Genomic DNA, 14,690 nt, shown 5'->3' on the forward strand with positions numbered 1-14,690 from the left:
TGACAAAATTTTTAAAATAGGTAGTTGAAACAAACCACAGCTAATTTTCATAGTGGACTGTACTATACGATAAACATGACAGTCAATTTGACAACCTTTGTCGGAAACATTATTCAATGAAAATATTGTCCGAACCCTTAGTATTTCTCTTCGACAAATACTTTAACACATTGTGAACCACTTTTCTTTCACGACTATAAAAATATTTTAGCAATTTAATTCATAAAACCAATTGCGCACATTTAAAATAAAGTTTGTTTACACTTTGACAGCAATAGTAGACTGACATGCAAGGTGACATGTCAATGAAGTTTTCAGTTACTGTTGCCATTAAAAGAATCAAATCAAATCAAATTGTTTATTTGCCTACTAAGTGTACATTAAAGGTCTTATCACTAATACATGTGCTTATTACTTAGTTACCTAGTTAAGGCATTGCAAAGGTTTGATGGGAGGGCTACATTATTTATTTTTATAAATAAGTAAGTATGAGTGTTACATTAATATTAAATCAAATATTCTATTGAATATAATATATTATGTTATATATAATATATTTGCTAAAGACTCAGAGCGCCATAATGAGGTATTTTAATAAAAAATTAAAAAGTATAAAAAGTTAGTTTGTTGTCTTATTTATATGTTGTTTTATAGGGTTTGTTATTTAAATATTCGTCTAGTTTGTAGTAGCAGTTATTTATTAAGAATTGTTTTAGCTTGTTGTTAAAAATTGTGTACTTTTGTTCGTTTTTTATTTCCAGTGGTAATTTATTGTATAGCTTGATGGCCATATAGTATTAGTACCATTAGTTTTCCGCGACATGGCGAGGGTTTTTATGTTCCTGGTCAGGCTATAGAAGTATTTGGGAGAAAGATCATAATTAATCTGAACATAAGGCTAAGCTATAATACTTGTATAGAAGGCTAATACAGATTCGTACCATCGTACTTCCCAGTGTAAATACTGTGTCTTATTTGTCTGCTGTAAGGCACGATTTTTTAGTGTTTTAAAATAACTTCTCTCTAAGAATAATTTCTTGTAAGAAGAACTAGTAAACTATGTACATGCTTCTGCCTGCCTAAAAACTTAGATCCTTTTTATTAATCTAAGCTTAGATCAAGGAAAATAAGACAGTAAGACTAGTGGTTTCAATGTAATACAATTTATTGATCATTGCCTCAATTTTATAAACATTTCAAATCACTTAGTTCCATTAAACACCAAAGCTATCTCCGTACATTTCATACACAGTCGGACAGTACTGCTTTGCCAATTGAGCATAAGGCGATGTTTTCGGAATACTGTACTTCATGGTCAAGTGATTCCACATGTGGTGGGCGTATGTCTTCTCCGAAGTCGTCAGGTTGCGACCGGCCTCGAAGTATAGTCGGTTCTGTTTGTAGTACACCGGGTAGAACACCTCTGGATCGTACACTTTGAAGCCTGGAATATGAATGTATTATTACTAAAAACATAAACTTATTTTAATAATTTCCTCTTGCTACTACAGCTACTTGAGTCTGACCAATGAAAGGTGGTGGAAAGAGCGGCAATATTCAAAAAACTTTCAGATGTTGACACGAAAAAATTAACTTGTTAATCTACTTTAGTTTTTTTAAATGCACCAGAAAGATTTTTATAATAATTGCTACTTTTAACTAGTGCTGAGATTCACAAAAGAACATTTCAGCAATTTCATACCGTTGCATCCGTGAATCCATTTTTTCTTCTTGGTTTTGAAACACATTTCCTTTACGACTCTCGTTATTACACCCGGGCCATTATACCCCCAATAGTTTGGATTGTAATTCTTTTTAAAATTCCTGGAAATAATAAAACATAAAAAGGTTAATACGTTGTACGTAATACATTATGCCATTAATAGACCCATAGCGTAACGATTAGTACTAAGCATTATTTAAAAGCAAAAAATATCTTTCTTATAACTTACTCGACCGTAGCTGCAGCCATTTGGCGTCCCAGGCTATCCCTTGAGAACGACATGACACCGGAGACAACGGCAGTAATACTTTCTCTGCCGGACCAGTTCTTCTCCAGATCATCAAAGGGTTTTACCACCACAAAATCCGAGTCCATATAAACCCCTCCATATTTGTATAGCGTAAGATAGCGTAGAACATCAGAAGTGTGTTCAATCCTCCAAGCGCTTTTTTTGTAAGGACTAGCGGCGACTAAAGACTCCAGAGGTGTTCCCTTAGCGTACTCTTGCAGATGAATACGCATTAGCTTGACGTTCTCGTATTTGAGGAGCTTTGCAAGGAAACTCCTTTTGAGAATGAAGTCGGAAACTGGTCCACTGAAGAACACGTTTACTTGCCAGTCTGGATGTGCCTTAGCTGCTGATTCCACACCACAAGCCTGTCTTGAACTCAGCCCTCCTCTACAAGATGTTTCATGGAAAAATATCGATTTCTCCGGGGGATTGAATGTTTCATCTACCAATGGCAACGCGTCATCTTCGGTGGAATAATGGCACGATATATTCTCTGTCATATTCCATTTTATTATGTACATTTCTGGAGAGTCTCGTATTTTTAGAATAAATATAATTATTCCGGTAATTAATACCGATATTATCGTCTTGTAAGAGCATTTCTTACAACATAAATCCAGGAACACATGTGTAGCACGATTGTTTCTTACGAACATTAAATTAGCTAATCTTGCAAACACTGCAATAAAAAACATAAAAACTTATCAACATTCAGCATCGAAAGTAGGTGCTAACTTAGATTCAGGGTTATTACAAAAATAACAAGATTATGAAATGGGAAAGGCAGTAACAATGGCGCACTTACTTAAATGAGACACTAGAAAAAAATGTTCTTGAACTTACCAAAATTATTAAATTATCTTCTATATTATATTCTATATTTTTGTTAAAAACACTCAATTTATTTTCACTAATGAATATAATAAATGATGTGTTAATGAATGTAAAAGCCACGAGTGACAGATGATATCGCAGTTCACTTTAATCGGAACAGGCAGGATGTAGTCCTATTTTTATCTGAACAGCATTTGGAGTTAGGCAAGAAAATCTTTAAACGAATAAGTAATTAGTTTGTTTATAATAATACGGTTATTTCACTCACTCACGGAAAAATAATGAATATAATTATGTACGATGATTTGAGTTACGCAATCATCATAGCTAAACCTATACTTAGAACTTCCTTGTTTCTAATAATTTAATTTTATCTTAACAGCACGACACTTTTGCTGGAAACCATAAACATTATTCGCCTATGATAGGTAGGTAAATAATAAAGCTATAATTATTTATAATGAACTTAATTTATTAAAAATATATATGATATTTTACAAATAGGATAATTATTATGAACCAGGTAAAAAACTGTGTTGCATTTCCTACTTGATTACAGTGTTAGAGTCGTCCAAACTCATCCACGAATATGCTATAAGCGGTCGGACAGAACGTTTTCGCGAGGGTATCATATGGTGATCCTCTCTGTATCTTGAAGTGCTGGCTAAAATGGTTCCAAACGTGGTACACGTAGGCCTTGTCCAGGTCAATGTGTCCTCTCTCAAAATAGACGTGAGCCTTTTGCCATTCGATAGGATAGAAGTATTCGGGACCGTATACTTCGAAACCTGGAAGATATTAATTTTTTAAAATATTTCAACCCATGGTAGGGTAGCCTACCATACCTAGGTAGATAACTGAGCCGCGAATGAGTGTCGTTAGGAAAATAACTTGCGGCGAGCCCAATAAAACGGTCATTGGGCTCTGGAGGACACCGTCAAGTTTTAGAGGGTTATAGGTCCCGGGTCTTCTGGCCTCACGTAACCCTCTCCATCGGCCGGTAGTGGCTAAGTATTGTATTTCCTAACGGATAATAAGGGTAGGTACCTATTATAGGTAGGCTCACCCATATTGCTAAACGTAAGCCTCCTAAGGGGCGTCTCAAATCACGACCAAATATTAAATACTAAGTTCAGACTGCAATTAAGGTACTGATTGGTGGCTTACCATGACACGTCGCAGTAGTCATTTTCCACACATCAGTGGTTGAGCACATGTTCTTAAGTACCCTCGTGATCACACCCGGCCCATTGTGACCCCACACATCCCCTCTGTAGTTCCACTTAATATCCCTGAAGACAAGTTAGGTAAATTATCATCTGGTCCAAAACAATCTTCTTGGGTATGGGAAGTAGACAACAGAATAATAAATACGAGTACACATACTTGCTACACATAGCACCCAGACCCGTCACAGAAATTATCATTTCAATTTCTGCCCGGCCGGGAATCGAACCCGGGACCTCTCGGCATAGTAGTCCGTTCTGAACCACTACGTCCAGTTCGATGAAAAAAGTATTTGGCTCAAGCGGGATTCAAATCCGCCATGTCCTAGTTTAAGCGTGGTTTAAGCATCGTGTGTTTAAGGCTGAGTTGCACCACCTAAATATAACGATAACTATGACGATAACCGGTGCATTTTGTATGAAGTTTGACAAATTTTTGACGATAACATAATAGACAGATAGGTATAAAAGTAATTGCACAACCACTACCTACTAATCAATCTTAATCGGCTGAGGTCAAACTTTCGATCGATTTTGTCAACTTCATTAGAGTCTAAGTAGAAATGCCCTTGGAGTCGATGTTCTTATTTGTTTTTGTCGCATCCATTAGTAATATCCGTGTTACTAGCGAAGAAAAGTTTTAATTGTAAACTAGCATAAGATTGGTTTCTCGTTGAGTTAGGCTTGGGACTTCAATGTAGGTAGACCATGTTTGCAAGCGGCAAATGCCATTACGATCATACGATTTTCGTTGAAGAGTAAAATCCTTTTCAAAATCGACATGACCGCTTTTCAAATAATGTGTTTACATTACGGTATGTAATTATTAAAATGCTTACCTTATAGCAGCTTCAGCGACTTGTCTCCCTACTTTATCATCAGAGAAGGCCATTGCTCCTGCAGCAACAGCTATACCACTTTCCCTAGCAGCCCAGTTCTTCACCAGGGACCCCAAAGGCTTTGCCACCACCACGTCCAAGTCCAAATACACTCCCCCCCATTTGTACAAGGATAAGTATCTCAAAACATCTGACGCGTGCGAGATACGCCAGCGAGTCCTGTTCAGTGCTCCTCTTGCTACAAACTTCTTCAAAGGGGTGTCTTCTGCGTATTTTACTACGTGAATCCTGTAGAAGTTCACGTTCTGGAATTGCCCCAGAAGTACACTGTTGTTTATTAAAGTGTCCTTAGTCGCTGGAGCTGTGAAAAGGACATTTATCTCCCAGTCAGGGTGAGATCTAGCTGTCGATTCGACAGCGCAAGCTTGACGGGCATCTAGACCTCCTTTGCATGACGTCTCGTGGAAAAATATGGATTTGGACGAGAATTTCACTTTGTCTGCTGATGGTAACACATCCTCAGCTTCTAAGTAGTGGCAGGATATGTTCTCCAACGGCTTCCAATGTATGAAGTAAAGATCTGGCGATAAGTCCGTATTCAGGATTGCTATCAAGAAGAGAATTGAAAGTGCTACGATGATGATTTTTGCGTGTCGCTTGGCTTGTTTTAGGAACATTCTGGATGTTGCATGTTCCGTTATTTCTGGTTTCTTTGAAACTTGTGACTTACATGTTGGTAATGGAAGGTTTTGTTAATGACTGAGGTGTCGAAAGGTAATGGACGTAATCGCGCAGTTGAAAGCCGACATGGGAGTCTACCCATCTGTGGAGTGGCCAATCGATTGACATTGGTTAACATAATTGCGACGTGCCATCGCACGCCACGGCCTACCCTCTAATGTTCCCATCGAAGACTTTTATAGCAGACACATTAATTGTAGACATTTTTAGAAAGATGACAGCGATGGATCATTAAAAATAGATCAGTTCTGTGAATGTTATTAGTTTGGATGACGTGTTGATTGTTTTTAATTTATAGTGTTTTAACGTAGATAATGGATAACAGCCATAACGGCACAAATAAAGTGGCATCTAATTATGTGTTCGTTTTCATTAATAATTACCTAATCATTCGTTGTAATCGTTGTAGTCGTAAAAAGAAAATGAAACGTAACGTAAACGTAAAGAAACGTCTAATGAAGTAGGAAAGTTTTTTACCCGTACTTATTTTCTACATTGCTATACTTCATAAATAAAACATATTTTAACATCATATAACTTTATTCCGCATTCATTCAATAACTTATAATTAAATTACATTTTACAGTGCCATATCATGATAAAATAAAACCCTATGAATAAATAAATTTAAGACTCGTTTATATCTAGACATGCTACTGCATTATCGATTACGTAAAATGGAAATAAAAATTCACACAGCGACCTGAAATCAAATATATATTTTTACTTAATTATAAACATAGGATAAGTTGGCTATATCGTTTTAATTAAATCCCAGAAAATAATGTGAATAAAGATTCAAATTAAATCCCTAAATAAATTGTGTGACATTTATTTGCCATAGGGATATTAAAAATAAGCATTACGCAAGTCCTAACATAAACATAACTTTGGAAAGCATTTATAGAATTATTATAAATTCAAATTACAACTAACACAAAATTAATTAATAATAAAATTACATACATCTTTGTACCATAACATACTTTCATCACGATTATTAATAATTCGATATACAATTGATAAAATAATGTGAATAATATCGAAGAGTGACCAAGTATTTTTACTTTCTTTATTAAGGGAATGATTGTCAAAAAATTGACAAAAAAGAACTGATTTTAGGATCGTATTACACTGTTCGTATTAACCTGATCGAGTTAACTGCGCAACTCGCGGGCCCTACATTTTTGTTTGCCCCGTCCGTGGCAGTGTCGATGTGACGTCACGGCCGCCACGTGCGCGGTTAACTCAACCGCTGCGGTAAGTATAAATCTTTAACTGTCAAAAATTCTAGCAGCCGAACACGCATGTTTGACGGATGCTTAGATTCCGTATAATTATGTATAATTTTAACTTCCCACGCCTTTTTACACGTTGTTTTCCATACAAAATTTAAAGTATTTTAAATATAATTATATGATACTAAGAGGAAACTATCTATTCATTACATATTTTTTGCTTTTCACATTTTTTTGAAATCATGGAACCAAATATATCCGTGCCAAATTAAAAAGCTAATAATAAAATACTGCTTCAGCATGACTTTAAGTACAAATACAATAAAATAAACGCCAAAATAAATAATAATTTACTTTATGATCACTTTTATGGTTACTACACGCCTGTATTAGGGTGAGATACGTCCACCATCAACTAAATAAGGTTTTACCATAAATAGCATAGAACTGGGGTCAATGAAACATAACCTTTATGCCTGTGGCATTAGGACCTTATTTGCTTGAAACCACATTCATTTCAGGGAACATATTTTTAAAACATTGGAAATCCAATTCACATACTTAATATAGCACATAATAGTAAAGAAAAAAGGGCTACCGTTGTTATATTTAACAGTTGGCACTACTGGCAAGTGTCAGGGCCTTAGTCTACAGTGGCGCCATCCTGGTAATTGAAAATGCGATAGTCCTATCGCTTCTCCAGATGGCATTACTGTCTTGGCCACTAGCAATAAGACTAGGCGCAGACCACCGATTTTTAGTTAGCCGATAGTTGTGCCCGATTTTAAATTGTATGAAGAATCGGCCAAATCATATCGGTGTAATGTGCGCACTTCCATACATGCCCATACTGATCAACTGCCCGACTAAACATAGGCCGACGAAAAATCGATGGTCTGCGCCTAGCCTAGGCTAAGACCATACTCTACAGTAGCGCCAACTCGTGAGTGCTAAAAGAACTAAACACAGGTATTTTCATTGATAAATACGAGTACACATTTAAATTTTAAAAACTAATGTGCGCGTTTATCTTATTGCGTATTTACACAGTAAATTATTGTAAATACGCAATCAGCAGTATTTAAAAATTGAAGTATAAAACAAAGAAGTTTGATAATTATATCTTTAGCCCACAGATAAACTAAACTCTAAGAGAGTGGATCTTCAAAATTAAGCACTTGGCACTTTATTTGCCATTGAAAAGGCTCACTTATGATGTCGTTGTAATAGTTTAAAATTGCTAAAAATTGACACCGAATATTGTAATAATAATGCATTTATACAATTCCTATATAATTTCACGCAATGCTGATTCTCAAAGGTCTAAAGATTTGGGCGACATAATGCATACCATCAAACAAATAAATTCCTTGTGTCATTAGTGTAAGATGCATAATTTAAATTCTCTGTTTCAGATTATCAACTACGCGAAGAAATGAATCACTCACATCGAATCGAAGAAGAAATATGCACCTTAAGCCCAATGCAAATATACTTTATTAGCTTAAAGCTACTTGATTGTATTATTTTGTGTCAATTTTAGCTGCTCTCCTTAACGCGAACGGTGGCAATTCTGTAGAACGAATCGCACGAGCATTTCACTTCGAAGCAGATAAAAAGAGTCAAACTATCGAAATTAGAAGTACATTTTGCAAATAAAACAAGAATCACATAACTCCGTTTAGCTTTAAAATTATCTATCTCTTTCATCAATGCAGTGGCGTAGCTTGGGGGGGGCAGGGGGGGCCATGGCCCCGGGCGGCATATGAAAGGGGGCGGCGGATAAGAAAAAAAACATTGCATGAACAAGAAAAAAAAAGGTCGACTATGTCTACGTTGAGACTAATAAATCTAGCTATACTGGCAATTGAAAATGAGATACAATTTGATATCGACGATTGTGTAAAAGATTTTGCTTTGAAAAAAGCACGAAGAGTACATTTTTAATCTATTTTTTTAAGTAATAGTAACAAAAATATTCAAGGAGCTTACTTAACCCTCTAAAACTTGCGCCACAGATAATCTTTCGTGATTTCTCTTGTTACAAACCGAAATAAAAAAGTGGTTTGTAAATAGTTAAAGCCATATCTAAGCTACTTTTAAAACCTTGAATTTATTATATTCTGCAAGTTTGAAATTCAAAATTAGCTAAAATTGTAACTTTTAGCAGTAATTAAATCTGTAACTTGCTGCAAATATGTAATGAATTCAAACAAATTATTTTAAAAAATAGCTTCGATACATATTATACATTTTTCCACTTTTTTAATTTCGGTCTATAATAAAAGTAATCAAGAAAAAATATGGTGGCGCTGGTTAGCTAGGGTACAACCCGTAATAATAATATTAAGCACATATGTTATTCCTTCTAAGTTCAATGAGCACTATACAGGGTGGAATTTTGTAATGCCACCTGGAGGGAAAGTACTCTTAATACTGTAGATAGAAAATTTTACTGAAAGAAAACATTCCTTTATTTTTGAAAAGAAAGAGAACTGCATTCAAAGATTTTCGAAAATTTTTGGAAAATTCACTACCATACCATACAATTTTCTGTAACATAATTGAAATAATTTAAGATTTCATGGTTTTCTTTTCATTTGATTTATCAAGTTTGTTAGAGAGATTTCATCCTTATACTTAACCCTAACGATCGATGTAATAAAAATACAGGGTGTAATTTTTAACAGATTTTAGTTGGTTCGATTCCCGGGTGTGGCAAGCAAATATTTGGAAATCTTTGAATGCAGTTCTATTACATTTCAAAAATAAAGAAATGTTTTCTTTGAGAAAAATTTTCTATCTATAATATTAAGAGTACTTTCCCTCCAGGTGGCATTACAAAATTCCACCCTGTATATAATGTAAGATAATATTTACTCTCAATTGACAAATAAATACTTTAATACTTGTTATTATTGTTTATTGTTATACACCTAGTGTTACATAATAGTTAGGGAGGCGAATAGGGGAATTTTCGGCAATACTCGAGCGTGGCAGTTTAAGATATGAGAGATACCTTAGACCTAATAGAACAACCATGTAAAGTATTTAGCTCTATATGTAGTGACGCGCGCCTAGGATAGACGATCAGATTAGTAAAAAAAAATGGATAGTCTGAAATACTCGAGCGCGTCAGATTAAGATATTGGGGGTTGATTTTAGTGTTTAAAGACTAAATTTAACTAATCTGACGATAAGTCCTTGACGCCGCCGAGTTATAGGGTCGCGAACTTGTAAAAAAAAAAACGTTAATCCGGCATGCTCGAGCGCGATTTTTTTATTTTTATTTTGAAGAATATAATCTAAAACTTACTAAAAATACAAAATCTGCCGGTTTCCGCATGACCGGAAGTGTGGAGAAGCCATTTCGTCTTCCTAAGAACGCGTTACGGCATATAAGTCGCGAACGATACATTTTACAAAAAAAAAAGTTTAAATAAACATTTACGTTGGTTGTATCTATCGCTTTATTGGCATTCTTAAATTCCCCATTTTATCAAGGAGAAAGAAAGGAAAATAAAGAAACCAAAAACCTTTTTCGGTCAGATTAAGAGTACCCACCAACATTTTTGTCAGATTAAAAGAATATGCTTTCAGGATACCGAGATAAACCTCCCCTATGAAAATCTGACGCGCTCGAGTATTTCAAAAAACCTTTTTTTTTTGCATTTTCATAAATTCATCGTAACTTATCGTCACGCCGAAATCGTCAGTTTTTTTAAAGGGAGCTTCCTTGGGGCCTACTTAACACCCCTTCCGAAAATCTGACGCGCTCGAGTAAATATATATATTTTTTTCATTTTTGACTACTTTATATGCCTAGCCCCACCACGCAAACCGGCAGATTAGTATACCGTTGTTATCAGAGGCACTCGGGGCATACGTAGTATGAATATCTGACGCGCTCGAGAATGCCCAAGTAACTGTTTTTTTTTAACATTTTTGAAAAACCGTACACGCCAAACCCACCGCTAAAATGGTTTTTGCCATACGAGCTTTTCTTTTCGAAATTATTTTCTCTTTCGATTTTGATAGGTCTCGACGGCGCCGTTGAATTACGCCATTTAGCTACCTCGCCTCCCTAACTATAATAAAGCTGAGCTATTTAAGAAAATCAAACTTCCTGTGGGTTTCAAGCAATTGCTTCTCTTTAATGTATTTTCCTTCTGAAGTAGTGCGTGGTAGTTTATTTTGACTTTCAACAAATAAGGTGAATAGTGTACCTGAAGTCCATTCAATATAATATTTAAACTTTAAAATATTTATAATTAAAATAAAGGGCGGCGGATTTCCGGACGGCCCCGGGCGGCGAAAAGCCACGCTACGCCACTGCATCAATGGGCATTCAGTACTTGTCAAAAAGTGACAAAAGCATTAACCAAAATCGAGAACCAACAGCACATGGTTTACTAGAGTAGTACAAGAAAATCGCCTCCATTTTTACCAGAGTATACATTTAGACAAATCCAAATTATTCCCTATTGTAATCCTATAAAGTACAGATTGAATTACGCCAAATCTTTTGTAATATTTCAATATTTCTTATGTATCATGCACTAAACTAATACCTCGCGAGTACTATAACTGGATTGCTACTGGACTGTTTGAATCTATTTAGAATAATATTATATTTCGTCTAAACTATTTCACTATCCTATTAATAGAAAAGCTACATTACAGCTTTGAAATTATTTAATGATAAAGCTTGATCAGAAAATAAAACAACGGCTCACACATATACATTTTAAACTGTCAAATTGTTGACTTTCCATGACTTTTGGTAAATTTCGTGGAGGGTTTTTATAACAGTTTAACTTTCCCCCCAGGACAAACTGCCTTCATTGGTTGGTTACAAGTAATGAGGGCTATCGTTTTAGCGCTCACCAGTTAGCGCCACTGTAGAGTAAGGTCCTGTCACTTGCTAGTAGCGAAGACAGTGGCACCAACTGGTGAGCGCTAAAGTGGTAGGAGGACTATCGCATTTGCACTCATCAAGATGGCGCCACTGTAGAGTAAGGTCCTGTCAATCGCCAGGGGTGCCAACTGTTAAGTATAAAAACGATAGCCCTCATTACAGTGGTGAAAACGAGAGGTAGGATTTTTCTTTACATTCAGGCACAAAAATTCACGACATGAAAAGGAGATAGTCTTTATAAATTATCGCTGTTACGGGATTTGGCAACAAAACACTTTTATAAATATTGATGACTGAGTCGAAACGTCGGGAGGGTACATATCTGTTTACCTTTATAAGTGTTTTGTTGCCAAATAGTTATATAATTTATAGTGAAAATGAGATAGTCTTTAGTTTCTGACCAAGCTTCATAAAATTCATTTTTACAGATCACAATAATAAGATAAACCTACGCCGCAATTTAATACTCAGCGAAATCAGTGTTTGTAATTTACTAGTAGATTATAGTTATGCTATAAATGGCAGTTGTATGAACTACATTAATATGAACGGCTGTCTTATTTGAGTATACATTTTAATTATATTTCACTATTTTTTTACAAGCACGTTGCATTGCTTTTTAGTGTGATTTTCTATGGAAAAGCATCTTATATTGTATTTAGTGTGTGTGGAAAATAATAATAATACCAGACGTGTATAATCGTTTGATTATACAGGGTGTTGCTTTAAGTATGGATAAAACAAAAAAGATTGATGCTACTGCTCAAATGTCTTCAACTTTCCTATAAACAATATCCAAATTCTCAAAATATGTTGATGTTCCTATACTAATTGGCTGATTACTGACGATCATTAAATTTGTATGGAAAGGTTTTTTTGAAGGTTTGAACTTCCTTTCCGTCAAAATCTTTTTTGTTTGAACACATACATACGACACCCTGTAGTTTTGTTTTTGTTATAACCATCTATCGCGTATCTTTCTATCACGTATACATATTAGAAGAACCTAATATAATCACTCAGACGACACAATTATTTGAAGTGATAACAGCTTCGTACATAATAATAATATAAACATTTGACAGATTTAGAATATATTCTTATGGACATAAGAGTCTATGTCTGTTGAAAGTATACATCCCTTCATTCAATTACATTACTGTACGAGACAAATAACAGTCGAATACAGTTAGGCTATTCGCGCAAGGCTGACAGTATATCTATCTCTTTTGCACCTTTATTGAGAGAAAGAGAGACATAGTGAAGTCTTCCGTGCGCGCCTAGCCTTTCTATTTTCACTCATTCTGTATTTTTATCTGTGTATCTTCCATTGCATCAGTCATACTCCATATTGAAGTTGTTTAATAACAATAATAATGGAACCACTCGCGTATCACTTTACATTATTGTGTTTTAAAAAAACCTGTCGGTTTCGAAATAGGGTGATTCTGGTGCTAAAATAAGAGATTTTTGTATGAGAACAACAAATTCAAACATATTATAACCTTGTCTAGTCTAAATTAGACTCTTATGGCGCAAGTACACTATGCGGGAAATTGGCTAAATAATAGTGTGAACGCTATCTCGGTTACTTTCTTCTTTCCCCACCCGTGCGTCGCCAATACTTCAGTGCGATCTAGCGCTTCGTCTCCGTAAATTTTGTGCATAGTGTATTTGCGCCATTACAACTTGTATGGGAAAGTGAAATTATTTGAGATTAACATTGATCCTCTACAAAAAAAAAACTATATTTATACCAGAATATCCCTTTTTCGAATCGAACAGTAAGCGTAGTGTGAGTTTACGTCAAACGCATTCGTTGTCGACTGCGTAAAAAAGTGTCATTAAATGTATGACGGATTGTACAGCGCCCCTAGCGGAAACTTTCAAGAACAAATCTTCATATATTTTTAACGCGCCCTCAGATTTATTATAACACCGCGTATACAGGGTGGAAACGATAAGTGATCTCATTCGATTATTTCTAAACTATACAAGATATTGAAAGCCTGGTTACTGATCCTGAAAGAGCTTAACTAGCTCTATCCAGCGGTTCCAATAATAGGTTACAGAATTAACTGGATCTATCCAAAAATTAAATGTTTCCAGCCTCCATACTGAATGTATATACAATATGAATGTATGCCCAGCCAAACAATATTAAAAGTATTGTTTATTTATTAAATAATAAACACTTAAAATGAACTCGTAAATTGCATTCTTATTTAAAATTATTCTTTGAAAACATTGGTTTTAGGCTTTACTTGCTATAATATTATCAAGACATGAGTGCCATGACTGTGGCTGTACTAAATGTATGGAAGCTGGAAACATTGAATTTTTGGATAGATCCAGTTTATTCTGTAATCTATTTTATTGGTACCGTTTGAAAGAGCTTGCTTGAACTTTCAGACTCAGTAATCAGTTTTTCGATATCTTATACAGGGTGTTAGGTAAATGGGTATATGAGCCAACACTAGCCCATGCTAACATGGTCATATAAATGGTATGGTGAAGTCAGAAAATTGATATCTTCATTTTAATAATTTTATTTTTCATACAAATCGGATTTCATAAAATTTATTTTGTATGAAAATTAAAAAAAATAAAATGATGATATCAAATTTCTGACTTCACCATACCATTTATTTTTCATACAAATCGGATTTCATAAAATTTATTTTGTATGAAAATTAAAAAAAATAAAATGATGATATCAAATTTCTGACTTCACCATACCATTTATATGACCATGTTAACATGGGCTAGTGTCGGCTCATATACCCATTTACCTAACACCCTGTAGTGTATAGTTTAGAAATAATCGAGTGAGATCACTTAACGTTTCCACCCTGTATAGTACCCGTTACATACCTACA

At 34.9% G+C, this 14,690-nt stretch overlaps 2 protein-coding genes across 2 annotated transcripts; both read right to left on the minus strand.

The window, feature by feature from the left end:
* Positions 1-1,144: 1,144 nt before the first annotated feature.
* Positions 1,145-2,694, minus strand: LOC135075051 (lactosylceramide 4-alpha-galactosyltransferase-like). The gene is made up of 3 exons (XM_063969420.1): positions 1,953-2,694; positions 1,703-1,824; positions 1,145-1,444 (listed from the first exon to the last, which is right to left on the minus strand). Exons 1-3 carry the CDS (start codon positions 2,669-2,671, stop codon positions 1,215-1,217), a joined length of 1,071 nt encoding a protein of 356 aa, XP_063825490.1. The 5' UTR covers positions 2,672-2,694; the 3' UTR covers positions 1,145-1,214.
* Positions 2,695-3,410: 716 nt separating this feature from the next.
* LOC135074865 (lactosylceramide 4-alpha-galactosyltransferase-like) lies at positions 3,411-5,708 on the minus strand. The gene is made up of 3 exons (XM_063969247.1): positions 4,915-5,708; positions 4,017-4,141; positions 3,411-3,637 (listed from the first exon to the last, which is right to left on the minus strand). The coding sequence occupies exons 1-3, from the start codon at positions 5,589-5,591 to the stop codon at positions 3,411-3,413; spliced, it is 1,029 nt and encodes a 342-aa protein (XP_063825317.1). The 5' UTR covers positions 5,592-5,708.
* Between the last annotated feature and the right edge of the window lie 8,982 nt (positions 5,709-14,690).

The sequence above is a fragment of the Ostrinia nubilalis genome, chromosome 9 (genome assembly GCF_963855985.1).
Source record: "Ostrinia nubilalis chromosome 9, ilOstNubi1.1, whole genome shotgun sequence".
Taxonomy (NCBI): domain Eukaryota; kingdom Metazoa; phylum Arthropoda; class Insecta; order Lepidoptera; family Crambidae; genus Ostrinia; species Ostrinia nubilalis.